The sequence below is a fragment of the Aythya marila genome (genome assembly GCF_965140915.1).
Source record: "Aythya marila genome assembly, chromosome: 7".
NCBI classification, from domain to species: Eukaryota; Metazoa; Chordata; class Aves; order Anseriformes; family Anatidae; genus Aythya; species Aythya marila.
The window spans coordinates 13,163,713-13,180,708 of NC_139048.1; the positions used below are offsets into that span (position 1 = coordinate 13,163,713).

Here is a 16,996-nt window from a genome sequence, read left to right on the forward strand (position 1 = left end):
CATGGAGAGAAATAACAAGCAAGATCTGTTTGGATGCTGGTACACCTGAATAATGCCTTAGATTGAAAATATGAATGGCTGCTGTGCCTTTAAGTCGTTTTATTTCTAGATGCTACCAAATTATGTCTCAACGCGAAGCCCAGACAACTATTTCTTCCCCGTTCAGGAAGTCTTTATTGAAGAAGTAAGCCCGTATTTTGGCACGGTGGTTTGTTTCCATGGAAATGGAGGGCGATTTCCATTACGGGATTATGACTCCCAGCGGCTGCATCTGAGAGAGGTAAATTCTGAAGGGCACTTGTTAAGCACAAAAAAAGATCCTCTTGTGTCGGGGAAACTGTAAAACATCCCCATAAAAGAACAGGTGACTGTGTAGTCATCTTTAAAATATTATTCCAGAGCAAAGGAATGTTATGGCAACTATTAAAAGAGACAAACTGAACTTTCTTTGAAATGCAGAGTCCGTCTGAATTGCTTCTCTCAACATGCAGAATGTCACCTCAGCGCTGCTGTTGTTACCTCCAGCCATGCATTTTTATTCAGTAGAAGAAATCTTGCCAACGTTAAGCTCTGTTTTGCCAGCCTCTGAGGCATATCCAAACAGCCCAAATCTTTGTTACATCGAAGGCAAACAAAATGCAGCAGCAGGGAGCTAAAAATATCTGGCATTTACCAACGAGAGCACTAATAAGCCTGCTTTGAAAAGAGTTAAAGCTGATGATACTTGGCAACACTTTTTTTTTAATATTAAATAAGTAGAAAGGCAGCACTAAAAACAACCAGAAGTGAACACATCCAGCAGTCCAGAGCCAAGCTGAGCGTACAGTGCTGTGTCAGTCCTCGGAACAGCAACAAATCCAGCCTTTGCAGATGCTTTGGGCACGCAGAGTGGGAGCAGAGGAGCTGATACAGCTCCAGGTCCGAGGTTTTAGAGCCGAAAGCTGTGTGCACATGGGGATGTTTGCAGGAGCGTTAGAGGGAGGGAATTTTCCAGCACTCCTAGGCTGAAGAGTGGGTGCTCGGCTGCTTTTTTGGGCACTGCTGCAGCTGGGGACTGCAGTCTTTGTTCTTTATAGGTGTGTGCTGGTTCCCTCCCAGAAACCAGAACTGGGCACTGGCAGGGAAGGGTGCTGGGGAGCTGCTGAAGCTCAGATGCACCAAAAAATTTGGATTTTTTCAGCCTCCGATGATTAGTGATTCTTGCCTTGCTTCCTGTTGTCGGATTCACTGTCAAAAACATCTGTGGCTGCAAGAGGCTCAATGCAGAACTTGGCTGTTCATGCACGGCAGAGCAGCTCGTGTGTTAGGCCTATGAAAATACCCCAGGACACACCTGGAGGCTTTGTCCAGGCCTTGTTTGCTGATTGCCTCAAATCCGGAATTTGCAGTGAAATAGGAAAGGTTTAATTTTAAATTAAGTAGTGAAGTGTGCTTAAAGCTCAGCTTTGTCCTGCTGGCAGAACAGTTGTGCGCTTGAAAAGGTTTCTCTGGATAAATGAAAATTATTGATCGGTGAGGCAGCGGTTTCCTCTCGGCTCAGATAGAAAAATTGACTGAACGCAAAGAAACAAAACATACCATTGCCACCCGTTTTGTTTGTTCGGTGCTATGAAAACCCAAACAGAGGCTGAAATACTACAATTTTGTTTTGCATATTACAGTGTGGTTTTATTTATGGTCTAGCAGTTAAAATCAAAAGTGAAGGTTGCAGAAGACTGGCTTCTATTCCTGGCTGTTTTTCAACTTGTTTTGACCTTAGACGGATCCCTTATGGTCACAGTTCAGCCAAGTCCATAAACAAAAGTGATTCACCATGTTCCTAACTTAAAACATCTGAGGAGTCCCGTGGGGTTTCTCGCTGTTACAACCAGGCACGTTTACTGCTTTGTCAGTCTGTTTGCAGGCTCCGAGCTCCCAGGTCAGCACAGCACAAACGTGAGCGACTCCACTGCTCCCAGCACAGCGAGACGCAGAGCAGGAACATCTTCACACGCTGTGCTGGGCAAAGGTGACTTGAGACCAGTGCTCTACACAGCCGAGGCTTTCTGCAGCAGTGTCTGTGCTTCCCTCTGCGTTTGGTGAGGATGCTGTGGGGCAAAACGCCTGCATTTGCTGTGGCAGGAGCAATGCCGTGCGCTCAGACTTGGTGTTTCGGTGCCAGCACCTGAGAATATCTACCCTGGGTAGAGGAGATCCCGCCACACAGAAACTGATGAGCATAAATCCTGTTCTTTTCTAATTACGTATGAAAAATGGCATTACTCTGTGATGGATTATGAAGATAATAGGTTTCCTGAAAGGGGTTTGGTGTATAAATTAGGATCATTACCCAGTTACTTCTGGGAAGCCTCAGACCTATGTCTGAGACAGGCTTTCCTCAAACCGTGACAGTATGTGAAATGTCTGCCCAACACTCATTAATCCGTTTAATTGGGACTGTTGCTTCAGTGGGGCTTACTTTCTAATGAAATCCCCTGTCCCAAACACCCTTGGGGCTGGTTGCTCACTGTTCTCTCAGGATTCTTGACCAGAGCAGCAGGATGTCTGATGCTTTGGTGAAATAATCAGAGGTCTGGTGGTCATGGAGAGGTGACTGTGCCACAGACATCCTGGCGGTAGCTGGCACCAAGTGCCCAGCTTCAGGGCTGCGTGCAGAGAAAAAAGAAAAAGGTCACGGAGGTGAGAACTGTGGGGATAGATTTGTCCCGGTCTGGACCACGGAGAAGTGCAGAAACCTGGCTACGGCTGCCCACCTGGCCGTGTAGGTCCTAACTGCCAGATTTGCATGCCTTGGTCCCTTGGGAATAAGCAGCAACTGAAACAACCTGCTTCTAGTTATTTCACTTTCAGTTCTTCAAGACTGCACACAAAGTAATTGGGCTGCATTTCCTGTGCTTCGGAGACAAAGCTAAACCCTTCACATTATCTGTCCACCTTTTGGCTTATCTGTCTTTGTGTGCTCTCCGGAGAACCCAGACAGTGGGTAAAATTTTTGAAGATTTGCCTGAAACAGCACAGAAGTGCATGGGTTTCATACCTTTAGCACCTGTTTCTCTCCCGTGTTCCTTGAGCAGCTTGTAAGAAGGGTTAACAAGCCCTGGAAGAAACCATGTTAAATCTTCAATGAGAAGCTGCCCTGCCTGAATTGGAAACTTGTGTGTGGGGAGGAGGAAGAAGGAAAGAAATGGGCAGCCCTTGAAGGGCTTCCTCCTCCCCACAGCTTGAACAGAGCCATCACACCCACTACAACCTTCCCCAGCTATGCGTTTTAAAACAAACAGGCTTTAAATGCTTATTTTCAGAGAAGCCTTCCAGGAGGTCTGCATACTTCTGGGGGTCATTTTGTAACAACTTTCCAACTCACTCAGCTTGCATTTAGCACAAATGTGATCTCAAAGGTATTTGCCATCACTCTGTGTATCCCTGCAAGTTGCAGAAAAGGTCTTCTTACTGTGTGTGCTTGCAGACAGGCTCTGTATTTGAGGCTCTCGCTGGAAGCACCTTCAGATGTAGGGCAAAATTCTCTTCTCAAGTTCCTGGAGTAGTTCCTGACTCAGTCTCCTGAGCCTCCTGCACTGACACGTGCAGGCGTTGCGTGCCACGAAACCAAGTGCAGGCGTAATCCGTCACCAACAGAGGGATGGACAATAACGGCAGAGCGCCAGGAGGAGCACCAGAGCCTTTCTTGAGTCTTGGTCTGTGTCCGAGAGAAATTGAAGGGTTTGTGTCACTTGGGCAATGCACGTGTAGCCTCTTCCTCCTAATTACCACTGAGCTAATTACCACTGAGCTAAGGCTGCTTTGTGGATACGAGGACAGAATTTTGCCTGCAGGACGCACGATTACCAACTGTGCCTCCTCTATAAATCAGCTGTAAGTATATTTGGAATCGCTGCCAGGCCGACTTCTGAGCTTACCAGAGGACAGAGCTCCAGCAGACACCGTCCTGCATGGCACAGAGCTGTTGCAGTTTTAAAATCAGTCTGATTTTTTTCTTTAACAGGGGAGCCCAGTGTAACTCCGTCAAGACTGGAGTGACACTCGGAATCTGCATCTGCCTCATGTGAGTTCAAACCCTGGCAGCAGCGTTGTGCATAAGCTGGAGCCTCTGCAGAGATTTTTTTTTTCCTCCTTTTCAGGAGGGCTATGAGATTGTGACTGTGTGTGTGTTGGCAGCACAGGTAAAAACAACCACGGAGGTGCATGAGAATTGCAAACCTTACCGCACACCCCCTGCTCCCCACCTAGCACGTCCCGTGTCAGGGATGCCTGCACCCCTCACAGCCCGAAGGCTTGCGATGCTCACTCCCGGGTGCTGCTTTTTAACTTTCAGTAGCGTAATTCAAAGGCAAGTGACAGTGGTAAGGGGAAGCTGAAGTGCTGTCAGCTGGCTTCTGGTTTTTAAAGGCTCGGTTGTTTTCTTTGGAGCCTGGTTACGTAATCCACAAGCACGGGGTGCCGATTGCCCTGAGCTGCTGAAGCATCTGTCTGTGCTGAAACACAGATTATTAAAATAACTTCTCCTTTGGAGCCAGGGACTTGGCACGGTGGCAGAGACACGGCCATCAAGCAGTAAGACAGCAAAAAAAATTGGAGTGAGTTGCAACACGCACTTCGATTTCGGTCTCTTCCCGTGTGCGCTGGGCCGAGGGAAGAGGCGAGGGCACAGTGGCTGGGGGTGGCTCGTGGCTCTGGCTGGCCCCCTTGTCCCAGAGGTGGGGGAGCTCCAAGCTGGGCTCTTCTCTTCTTTTTCTCCAACGATGCCTGAAAATGAGAGTGACCAGTCCCGAGCACGATATTAAAATACACTTTTCATCCAGGATAAACCATCTATTAATACACTCAGCCGGGGCATCTCCCCCGACTGTGCTGCTGTCATTGCAGCGCTGTTAGCCTGTTCCTGCTTGGTTTCGGGGAGGTGGATCGTTTGTTTGCCTGGAAGCTCGTGTTACTGAAACAGGCGTTCGCAAGGCTTACGAGAAATGTCAGTGGGCTGTGGCTCGAAGCAGCTGGGGCAGCGTGTGCCGCGGGGTAGGTGCTGGCAAGGTGGGCTTGCTGAGCTCTCAGCCTGTTCCCAGCCGTGTGTCTGATTAAAGGAAGGTTTGTCTTGGGCAGTGGGTATCGTGGTAACTGGAGAACGTTTATTGCCCCTTTCCAGTCTCCAGGAGCCAGCGTCTCTGTTAAGTTGGTGTGATGGGGAGAAAGCTTTCGTTTTCCAGGTATTGTGGGGTGTGATGGGAAAAAAAGGAAGGGACCTGAGGTATGAATGAGCTAATGGCTTAGTTTTGTTTAAGGGGGAGTCAGGGAAATAAAATGTACAGCTTGAGAGGCAAAGGGGAGTAACTACCTCCCCCAGACAGAAAAAAAATCAGAGAAACCATGTTGCAGTGCTGCCTCAACAGAGCTGGGGTGATGAGGGCTGAGACAAATACCCGCTCAGCCTTTTTTCCCTGCTGGTGTTTTGCCTTGTTTCTTTAGGCTCAGGAGAGCTGGAAAGAGGTTTGGAGTGGTAAATCTAAGACTGGGAGCGAAATACAGAAAGGAAGAAGCTGAGTGAGGGCATTCTGTGAGCATCCCCCATGGCTTTTCCTGGTGGAGCATCACCGAGGTGCCCAGGCTGGTTAGCAGAAAGCCCCCTGGTTTCCCTGGAAGGGTTCTGCTGGAGCTGTTCACAAACCACTTCTGGTTGTCCAGGGGAGGTGCCAGCAGTGCACCCGCAGGTTCTGTATGTCCGAGAGCATCACCGTGGCTGGTGAGTTGAGAAAGGGCAGGGTTTGGGGCAGAGATGCTGTGTTTGGGAGGGATATTTTATGCATAAATGGGTCAAAGGCCCAGGAAGCTGATGGGGAGTGCAGCAGCTGCATGGACAGGATGGAGAACCAGCTTCACATCTTGGGGAGCTCTGCAGTGCCCTGCCCCCTGAGAGCACACACAGGTGGATGTGTGTGTTGCTCTTCTCCCTGGGAAGTGCCATTGCTGCCCTGCATCAAAGGAACTCATTTTTCCAGATGATGCTCCGGTGTCACTCTCACAATGTTCATCACCTGACTGCCTTTTGCTCCCTCCAACTCCAGCTCACTCCCCAGGATTGCCTTGTCAGTCACTGCTTTCTTCGTTAGCTGTAGTTTTTGATTGCTTCTTCCTATCTGTAGCTCAGTCAACCCTTCCTTTCCTGAAGGACAGACAGGGCTACGTGCGCTGAATGTGCTATCATGTTATCGATGTTTGCCACTGGTATAATAATGCCTGAAGACCTTCATAACTGCTTGATTGCTTTTAGTTATCAGCTCAAGAAGATTACAGGTTTGCTTTTTACATTTGGACGGTGTTTCATTTAATGGGAAAAATTAACCCCCAGAATTCTGGTGCTTTTTGGATTGTTAAAGATAGGAGAGCCCTCTCGCCTGGTTACCGTGAGCTGAGTCTTTTGCCAGTCCCATTTCTTCTACAGTCCTTCCCTTTTTAGTATTTTTGTAGTATTTTACAGATCTGTTTTCTCCTCTCAGACTGAGCTTCTGTGTTCCACAGTGTTTATCCAGCAGTGATTACCTGGGCAGTACAGACAGTGAGTGTTCATATATACGTTGTGGTACCCCAAGATGTGCTAGCTATCTCAGGGAAAGCAGTCTGTCTTCTAAACAGCTTTCTTACACATCTTTATATTTTACTCAGCTAAATTTGAAACACTCAAGTGTTGAGGCAGCCGGGCCCGCTGAACCCCCAGCAATCTTCCCTGAAGTCCAGGGCTGTTTTTGACCTCGTTGCATCTTAGGACCGAGTTCAGACAGCGACGTGCAGCAAATGTCAGCACACAGCCACAGAAACACGCTGATTTCCTTCTAAATGTTCATGTAATGATCCAATTAAGTAGTAACATTTCCAGTGCACGGGAAGGCCGTTTGCAGGAAGAAGACAGCCCCGAAGACAGGAGCGGTTTGTTCGAGCAAGTCCATTTGTTTTGCGTTGTGTGTGGCACAGAGGAGCAGCTCCTCTGCAATGTGGCAGCAGTAAGGCTGCTTAAAAGAGTAGCATTTTGATGCACAAGGGTAATAGCTAACAGATTTTTACAGGACCATATGGTATTATTAACAAACAAATCGTATGTTAACTTGACAGCTCTACCTTCGAGCTAACTCGGTCTGCAGCAAACATAAATTCCCCCGAGATGAAATCTGGAGACAATACTAATCTTTGGGATCGTATCCAGAGCTGTAACAGTAGCACAGCAGCAATGAATTTCAGGCTTTCTCACCACGAATCCGTGCGCTCCCAGGATTTATTGGTTTCCTCGCCAGCGTTGAGAAAGCACAGCAAAACAAAACCCGAGCCGAGCAGGTGGAAGAGGGAGGGAGCCTTCGTGCAGCTGCCTAACAGCACTGCAGGGAGAGGGGCTGCAGTCTGACATCGCTTCTCCTGATGCAGAGAGCTGCCACAGGCCGATGGGGGCTTCACCTGCTGCTCTGTGGGGCTGGCACCCCGCTGTGACCCCCATCCTGGAGCAGAGCAAACGCCTCTGCAGCTCCGGCCCCGACCGAGGTGGCCGAGGGCAGGAGCACCGAAGGGAGAGCGTGATGTGGAGGAGGGAGGAGGGCGAACGGGGACATTACTTTTAACTGCCTTCTTGTTTAACCCCCTAGCTGTTTTCAAATTTTCTAACTGGAATCTCATCTTGGTACAGTGTATAAATCCCCTGAATACGAATCTCTTGGATTTGACCTGACCGTAGAAAGATTAGTTTCCATTGGATACCCTCATGAGCTGCTCAATTTTGTGTATGATCCTGCATTCCCTACCAGGTAAATGACTAACAGATACCAACCCAGCCTGCTCGAGGCCTTGAATATTTGTTCTGTAAAGTTCCTAGGTGACACGTGAGGCCAGGTTTTCCGAATTTTGCCTTTGGAGTCCTTGCTACGAAGGAGGCCGAGGGCGGGGAACGAGGCCTGCTGAAGTCATGGTCCAAAAATAACCTTTCAAAGCAAAAACAGCTGAGACACAATGGGACCGGGAGCTAAATCAAAGTCAAGGCCTGGGGAGAAAGAGCCACTAATGTCCACGAGGCCACCAGAAAGTCTCAGAACATTTTTCTCTAATGCTTTTAATTAATATGGTTTCCTCTGGTGTCGTCAAACCAGACACACCAGAGTCCTGGTGCACAAGACATCCTGAAAATTAAGCTGGCTGTAAGCAGCAATGAAGGTGGGGCCAATCCAGTTCACGTGCCTAGATGAATCAAATGCCGAAAGCAAATTAATGGTGCAAAGTTTTGGAGTTCTTGCATTTTGGCTTTTCGTAGCAGAATTAAAAAGCACATTGCTTGCTTTAAACACGGCTTTTGATCTAAGCCTGTACCTTTAAGTCATTTCCACTTGTGCCTTTGCTGGATTTTGCTTTCTTGGCTCCTTTGGAGCTTCTTTACAAAAGACTGGACCAGAGGCTTTGTGCTCCACTTTGCAGTCTGGCAGCCTCCTTCCTTCCCTGCTCTCAGCCTCATTTACCCTGAGACTTGCTGTGTGCTCCCACGCCTGTAAGAACACGGTTAGCCCTTCACAAACCTGGGATGAAGACACCGTTAAATCCACCCTCCTCATCCCAGGGAGGAGACAGAAGGGATGTCTCTGGGGGAAGGCCTCTTTCTCCAGGTGCAAACTATTAGCTGAGCAAGACAGAGTTTTGCTGGACTTGAAAAAATACCTGAAGCACTTTGTGCAGTATTTACGTGCCCCATCTGGCTCCGTGTGTGACAGAGAGATGAAAAGGAGGGGAGAAATTCTCTTATCCCAGCTTTTTCGCAGGGCTGTCAGTGACCACAAACACAGGTGTCAGATTCGTGACCCTGCAGAAGAGGTCCCTGTCTTCCCTGGTGAACGCACAGCTAAGCCTCTGCTGCGTTAAACGTCTCCACTTTCAAGTCCACGGAGAGCAGATCAGCTCTTCCTTTTAACCTGTTGGTGCAGGGCTGTGTTGTCCCGTACCTGCAGCAGGTAAAAGGTACAGCAAGCACCCCAGCTGCACAAAAACAGCAACTCTGCTCTGGTGCCCCACGCCAAGTAAGCAAGCTGCTGTAGAGCTGATTTGGGAAGAACTGCTATTGAAATGGTCACTGCTTAAAATGCTCGCTCCTTCATGTCTTTAATCGCTCTCTTAACAGAGGCCTGGTGTTTGATACCCACTATGGAAACCTGCTGAAAGTTGATGCCTATGGAAACCTCCTGGTGTGTGCACATGGCTTTAATTTCCTCAGAGGGTGAGTGCTGGCTCTTGGCTGTTCTTTTTGACTTCCTATGCTCTTTTGTGTCACTGGTCCTTGGGGAACCCATTGTGTAAGGAGTTGTGAAGACTTCGGATGCTGTGCTGGTGGTGTCTTACAGATCTGGGATTTACTGGGGTTGTATTCAGGTCCCAGATGCAGCAACACCCTAGGGTGTTCCTAGAGAACAGTTCTGTGCCAGCACAGGTACATCCGTAGAGTGCTGGGAAGGGAAGAAAATGTGCCAAGGGGAAATAGGGGGATTTTTATTCGTCTTGGCATGGTTTGACATCAGCAGCTTGTCAGATAAAACAGTCCTTGAGCAAGGGTTCTGGGGAGCAGGTAGGACCTACACCAGGTGAGACCATTCAGCTCCACAGCCAGGGCTAAGAAAGCTCGAGGGCCTGAACTTGTTTAAGGAAGGAACGAGTTCGCTCTACCCCTTTTTGTTTCTGACCTCAGAGACAGAATTGGTGCATTGTGTGCAATTTCCTGCAGCCTTCCCTGGCTGCCTGCATTCCTCCTGCCCCGGAGAAGGTGCTTTAGGAGGCGGAGGGGACCGCAGTGCTGCGTGCCTGATGTGTCCCAGCAAATCCCCTCCGCTCCCTGCTGTGAGGGGGAGGGATGCAAGGCTTAGGGGCCCCAAGGTGACAAGCCTTGTCATTGCAGCCCTGTGAGTCCCTGCAGCAGGAAGCCAAAATTTAGATAAAAAGCCCTTACATATGCTCTCGAGTTCCTCCTTGAGTCACAGGAGATCTTCAGAAGCTCCAGAAATGGAGGAAACAAGAATAACTGAGCGACTTTAGTCATCGCCACCCTGCTGATTAATTGCAGAGGGCCCCAGGCAAGCCTCCCTCAGCACAGCCCCGCGTTCCGCTGCATAGAGCTGCTGGGGGGGTGCTAAACAACGCATAGAAAGCGGGGGAAAGTTTAAGATAAGCAAACAATGAAAGCGCAGATGATGTAAGGCATACCCACAGCCAGCAGCACGGGGCTTAAGGTCGAGTCATGGCCTCCCAACCACTCTGTTTCCCTGTGAGGGCTCGGCTCGTTTGCTGACTCAGCAGTGAGGGCTTTGTGCCCGGCTCTGCTGGAGCCAGTGCAGTGAAGGCAACACACGGTCGGTGCAGCTTTGCTCTCACACCACTAAAAAACACATGGGAAAGCAGGGTGTTGATCAAAGCACAGCAGACTGCAGTTAATGGACCCTGCTGCACGCATACTGTGCAGGGCAGCATATCGTATCCTTCATATTTTTTTCATCCTTCTCCACCTTATCTGTTCTCAGGCCTGAAACACGGGAACAATACCCAAACAAATTTATCCAGAGGGATGACACGGACAGGTTTTACATTCTGAACACGTTGTTCAATCTACCAGGTGAGTCCCGTGTGACTGTTTCTGTATCCTTGAAGCCAGTAAAGCTTTGCTGATGTCTTACTCAACTGTTTGGATTTTTTTTTTCAATATTTTTTTTCGTTCAGGCACAGTGCCCAGAGTTAGCTGGATACATGGTGTTATCCTTGTTTTAAAACCTTGCTTTGTTTCTTTGCAGAGACCTACCTTTTGGCTTGCCTAGTGGATTTCTTTACTAACTGTGACCGGTACACTAGGTATGTGTCCCCTCTGCTTAGATGTGCTGCTAATGCAGTGAGATGGTTATTATAAAATGCAATACAGCACAACACAGATGCAACTGCTGTTAATTATCACTGGAGGCCTTTCAGGTGGTTTCAGTGGGGTTCAGGCCTCTTATCTTTTGATATTAAGAGAATTTAGTGCTGATGAGATGCTGTGTGTACAGCAGAGACTGGTTACGAGAGTCTCCTTCATAAGGCATACCTGTGTCACTCTACTTACTGCCTGACACCGGTTTTTGGGGCAGCTCCTAAGACCACGTATGTATTAAAAGGTGATTACAGCCAGCAGACAGCTCATTTTCTACCCATGTCCTTTGGATCCATGTTTGAACTGAAAGGCCAAATTTCCTCAGCCACTTATCACAAGTTTCTCATGTCATAATCAAGGATTTAGTTCAATCAAAAGTGAAATATTCAGACACAGTGTAGTTTAGAAGTCTGTTGGTACAACACAAGTATTGTCCTAGCTTTTAAATAAGTATGGGCATAAACAAGCTGCGGTTTGAAGTGGCAAGTCTGAGTGCTGCTGTGCTTCTGACTCGTGGTAGGTGATCTCTACATATTGTGTGCCTGGAAGGTAAAGGTTGAATGGGATTTTACCTGGGAGCAGAAGAACCTCCATCAGGTGAAACATCCTATCTCAGGATAGGCATTGATTAGATGTATATATAGTATATTAATCATACAGTAGATGACTTCTCTCATAATAAATACAGCTCTGTTTAATCCTCCTTGATATCTTCTGATGGAAACTCTCAGCCTCCATGGTGTCTTGCAGAGGAAACTTCTCATGTTAACTCAGACTTTTTAACAAGCACTATTACATTTAGTTGACTAAATCAGTGGAGTAATCCTCCACTCAGCACTATTACATTTAGTTGACTTCTGTAGCACACCGTTTTTTGCTGTTACAAAATGGGAGAAAAAGCAGCACTCTGCTTACTTTCTCTGTACCATTTGTCTTCTGTTAAATGCTGCAAACTGCACACTCCCAGTCTTCCACTCTGTTAAAGTGGAAATGGTTCGTGCATTTAATTACGCTTTTTTCTTCTTGTATTACTGTGTGGGAGAAATAAGAGTTGCAGTCGTAGAAAGCTGTAGTACCGCTGTGAAGTCACAGGCCAGGAGTTAGAAGCTCACATCCTAAAATTTTAATGAAGCATTATTGGGTAATATGCAGATCCTGTTAAAAAACTGGTTGTACCCTCTTTCAAGTCTGAGCTGCAGTAAAGGAGTCGATAAGAAACCATTATGGTAAGATAAAAATGCAAGCTTCAAACAGCATTTTGAATCCTCTCTCTCCTTGGCATGTTCCTGGCTCCCACACCACTTGTTTCTCACCTGCTCCAACTGTCTGCTACAACCTCTCCTTTCTCCCCACAGCTGTGAAACAGGGTTTAAAGATGGAGACCTCTTCATGTCCTTCAGGAGCATGTTCCAAGATGTCAGAGATGCTGTTGACTGGGTTCATTACAAGGTGATTGCAAGAACTTGAGACATCTGTAGTCAAAAATGAGTCAGAGGGACTGGTTTGTAACTCTTTAGTTAAAATGTTAATCCAATTTTGGGCAAGAGCCCTGCTTTGCCACCTAGCGAGCAAATAATAAATAGCAGTTTTATGTGAGTAAGTCGAGATCTCTGGCATTGGAGGGTATCTGTGCTGCCTTCCTATTCCTTTCATTGTGCCCAGATTCTGTTTCCTTACTGTAATTTGTGGGTTTTAGAACATGGTGCCATGAGGATACTTGAACTTACAGCCCACAACTTGTATGTTGTTGTAATTTTTCAAAATAACAGTTTTTCTGTAATTAGATTATATTGGTATTACCATATGTTGTCTGAAAGGCACCTGCATGAAACAATTCATCAGAGAGGAATTCACCTTTTCAGCACACTTGTGCAGAAATTTAGAATATAGATTTTGGGAGCACTAACACCTCATTAAAGACCCGATTTTGTTGTTCTTCCTCAACCAAGAGGTCTGTTGGGGTGGGATGGAGAGCTGTCACAGGAGAATTGTGCTCACAGTTGTACTTGTGGGGGTTGTTTTGAGTCATGCAGACGTCGGGAATCTATTCTTCTTTCCTTATGCAGTGTTGTGTGATACATGTTGGAGTTGGCCTTTGAGTAAAGCATTATGGTCAGTGGTGGAGACAGGTCGTTGACTGTCTTGTTTGGTATGGCAAATCTATTTTTTGTTTGTTTCTATTGTATTCCCTTCTGAAAGGGTTAAAATGCTGTTGAAGTGGATTATTTACCATGGTGAGGGAATCGATGGATCACAGAGTTTGTGATGGTCCCTGCTACTCAAAGCCTCTCATCTCTAGAGTCACTGGTTCAGATTCGCCCTGGTTTGTACTTTCACAGCATTTTGAAGTGTGAAAGTTGGCATTGCTTTGATGTCTCTTACATCATATGTTTCCGTCACCTCACTGGGCTCTGTTGTTTCTATTTCAGGGATCGCTCAAGGAAAAGACCCTTGAGAATCTGGAAAAGTACGTGGTGAAAGATGTAAGTGCGAAGTTCCTTTACTTGTGCTACGTGACACTCTGTACTGAGTGAGCAGGCAAGAAATAAATATGCTGATTTGCTTTACTAAGTCACAGAACAGATAACGCTGTGACTTCTATTGTAATAACCAACGACAAAGTGGAAGGTTCGCACGCAGCCTTTATTCTGAGCCAGTGATCCACGTGATTTCGTACTCGCGCGCGCGTTTTTACGTAAAATATAAAAGGCAGAGGAAACGTTAGCTGGGACACAGGTGAATATGCTGGCAAGGCTGCTGTTGTTTCTTTTGACAGTGAAAGCAGCTGTGTTCCCTGCCCGTGTTTTCTCTGCCTAGGCAATCCTCTGCTGCAGACCTCGTTTTAAAAAGTAACAGAGGAGCATCTTTTAGACAGAAGCACTCCTTAGCCATCCAGAAAAGCGTCACACACATTTTATAATGAAGCTTTGAGGGAAAGATCCTGAAAGTCTCAGCAGTGCTCAGTCTCCTGAAACTCCAAAATGTGTGCTCAGCACATCTAGCTGAACGAGCTCCTGCGGTTCCCTTACTCTTGCCCTCTCTGCAGTGCTCAGGGCCCCTCTGGGCCAGTTATGTTATAATTATTCTTTAGTTTAAAAGATCTCTGTGGGCTCTTCCTGTGGTGGTAGCATATCACTTCCAAGCACTTAACCTTGTTCCCAGTTACATGCCTGCAAAATTCTTAGGAAACCGTCCTGTGAGGTAATCAGCCACTCTGGAAACAGTCTGAGATTTATGATTCAATAAAAATAGCTCCAGGAATAAATTCTCCCTAGTTTGAGGTCAGAATTACAATATACTTCAACTTGGGGCTCGTGCGAGCTCAGATTTCACCTGCCTCTGGGCCCGTTTCAGGACGGGACTTGGAGCTGGAGGGGGGCTGCAGAGTGCTGGCAGCAGCACGGGGTGCCTGGCACCGGCATGGCAAAGGCACCGCAGCCCTGCTGAGCCATTTCCCTCCCCTGGGCCATGCTCTGGAGGCATTACGTGGACCAGCAGCTTTCCTGGCTCTCTGGCCAGCGCAAAACCTGTGGGTTTCTGTGCTTGTTGATTTGATTTGCCTAGTTTCATCTGGTGGGATCGTAGCTGAGCAGTGTTTTGCCTCTGATGTATCTCTGTCTGACTCCTCTGCCCCCTGCCTTGCAGGGGAAGCTGCCACTGCTGCTCAGCCGCATGAATGAGGTCGGAAAGGTGTTCCTGGTCACAAACAGCGACTACAAGTACACAGATGTAAGTGCTGCTTGGATTGGGGTGTTGGGATGTAAGGGAATAAACTAAAGCCAGCTATTCATTGTGTGGGTTGTGGGAGGACATCTTCTGGCAGGGAATTGGGTGCTTTCTGAGCTAGGATGGTCTGGTGGTGAATGCAGATTAGGTCTTGAGACTTGTCTTTTATAGCCCTGCTTCCGTTGCTGACCTAGCATGGGCTTTAAAATGCAAGACTTCTTTTGCAAGTGAGACAGTTGTGAGTGCAGAGAGGTCACCTAACCCACGATCCTGGAGAGCTCCAAGAGCCACTGAGGGAAGTGCTGTGTGCTGCTGGCATCAAGGGTGTTCCTTAGACCCCTGGCAAATGTCAGGATGCTGCAGCGCTGCTAGACCAAAGAATTATGGCATTATAAAGCACTGCCAGATGCATCTGAAGCAATGTGCAGATTCCTGAGACAAATACGTTCTTTGAGTATGAAAACGTCTGTTTTAACTCCCTTCACTGTAAGGTCCATCCGTTCATTTTGTCACCAAACCTTATGCTGATTTTCCTACAAATCCTGAAAACAAAATTCTGTAGCCTGAAAAGCTAAAAGCAGAGCTGTGTTTTTATAAGCTGCATAAAACTACATCTTTGAATGTTTTCTTTCTGTCTTTCAGAAAATTATGACTTACTTGTTTGACTTTCCGCATGGACCAAAGGTATGTGATTTCTGGACCGCAGTTCCAATAGGAATTGATGTGCCTAATTATCTGTGTAGCTGGAAAGCTTTTTAATCCTGCTTCATCAGCTGCATGGGATTAGTTGCTTTAATCTGGTTAAAATACGCTTGCTGTTTAGTGTCCTATCTGAATAGGATCAAAGCAAATACAATATAACAGAGAAAGGAGGCATCATCTGGTCTCAAACAATAATCTGCGTTAATGATAACATTATTTCAGTGGTAACTCATTTTAACTGTGGCATTTTACAGCCAGATTTCTTACTGACCTTGCAGAATATTTTAGATGTTGTAAAAAAAAAAAAAAAAAAAAGATGGAAAGGAGTTTTTATAAAACAGCAGAAACATTTCAGGCCTAATTTTGCCTCAACTACAGTAGTTCCAAAAATACATTAAGCGTTTCCTGGTTTTCTGAGGTAATACTCATCCCTGCAACTTTTGGAGAGAGGCTTATGAGCTGAAGTTCTGCTGCTTTCTCAGCATCTCATGGGGAGACCATCTCATACTCAAAAGAATTATTTCCACGCTGTGCTTTGAAGATAGAAGACTACGGGAAAAATTTTCAGAACATGGAAAATCACAACTGATAGCAGCAAAAACTCCTTGCTGTGGTCTTGATGTCAGAAGGAGTGGAAGCATGGAGCAAAAAAGACTCATGAATGCCCAGTGTCGTTTCTCACACTGTGTCCTCAGTCTTCACTGCTAGCTGGGTTGGGCTGGGTTTGCCACAAAAGGGGGTGCTTTAGGGGATGGCAACCCAGTGGCCTGCCACAGAGGCAAGAACGGGGGAATCAGAGCCTTTGATGGACCAGCAGTGTAATAGGATTGTGGCTGTGGGCACTGATGCTCCAGTTAAATTCCCTGTGGAATTTGTGTTTGTGTTGTGCGTGATTCCGAGTTTTGTTTTTGCCTTTGCAGCCTGGGAGTGCCCATCGGCCGTGGCAGTCCTACTTCGACCTGATCCTGGTGGATGCCCGAAAACCCCTCTTCTTTGGGGAGGGCACCGTGTTGCGGCAGGTGGACACGGTGAGCACCACACGGAGGGTACCTCTGTGGCTGGAAGGGCTCATGCGGGGTCTGTGAGTGGGAACGGGATGGACTTGTCCTAGAAATGCCAGGCTGGCTTCTCTGTGGTTCACAAGCAAACATGATGATAAGGTACTGCAGGTGTCAGTAGGGAACAAAGGTGGAAAACCACCACTAGGCTGCCTGGGAGCGAGAAAGAGAGGGAGAAACACAAAGTAAAGAAGTGGTAGGACATAAAAAACCCAGAGCACCAGCTGTTCCTCACTAAGGCACTGTCTCCTTCCCCAGGTGACCGGGAAGCTGAAGATTGGTACCTACACTGGCCCACTGCAGCATGGCATCGTGTACTCTGGAGGTGAGGCAAGAACACTTCTTGTCCTGTGAAACGGCTCTGACGTGCCCTAGTGGCCTTCATCCACTTCATGCCAGGCGTTAGGCGAGGCTGTTTCCCAAAACACGTTGTGCTGTGTGCCTTTTGCACAATGCACCAGAAACTATCACCACTGCTCCACAGAGCAGAGAAGTGGACCTGTTCCTCTAGTGCCCTCTTCTTCCTTGCCAGGAAGGGTCTGGGAAATGCCTCTGCAGGGCTTGTAGTGGGGAGAGCTGCAGCTGGCCCAGC

At 47.3% G+C, this 16,996-nt stretch overlaps 1 protein-coding gene across 3 annotated transcripts in view; it reads left to right on the plus strand.

Annotated features, from left to right (window-relative positions):
* NT5C2 (5'-nucleotidase, cytosolic II) overlaps positions 1–16,996 on the plus strand; it is a 62,546-nt gene that overhangs the window by 41,419 nt on the left and 4,131 nt on the right. For 2 of the 3 annotated variants that reach the window (XM_082764562.1, XM_082764563.1), the window contains exons 4-13: positions 7,679–7,796; positions 9,152–9,247; positions 10,539–10,630; positions 10,806–10,863; positions 12,274–12,367; positions 13,348–13,401; positions 14,564–14,647; positions 15,287–15,328; positions 16,267–16,374; positions 16,663–16,729. In XM_082764562.1, coding sequence (XP_082620688.1) covers positions 7,679–7,796; positions 9,152–9,247; positions 10,539–10,630; positions 10,806–10,863; positions 12,274–12,367; positions 13,348–13,401; positions 14,564–14,647; positions 15,287–15,328; positions 16,267–16,374; positions 16,663–16,729 — 813 coding nt within the window. Of the gene's footprint in view, positions 1–7,678; positions 7,797–9,151; positions 9,248–10,538; positions 10,631–10,805; positions 10,864–12,273; positions 12,368–13,132; positions 13,242–13,347; positions 13,402–14,563; positions 14,648–15,286; positions 15,329–16,266; positions 16,375–16,662; positions 16,730–16,996 lie in introns of those variants that run through there. The other variant, XM_082764564.1, reaches the window with a different exon arrangement.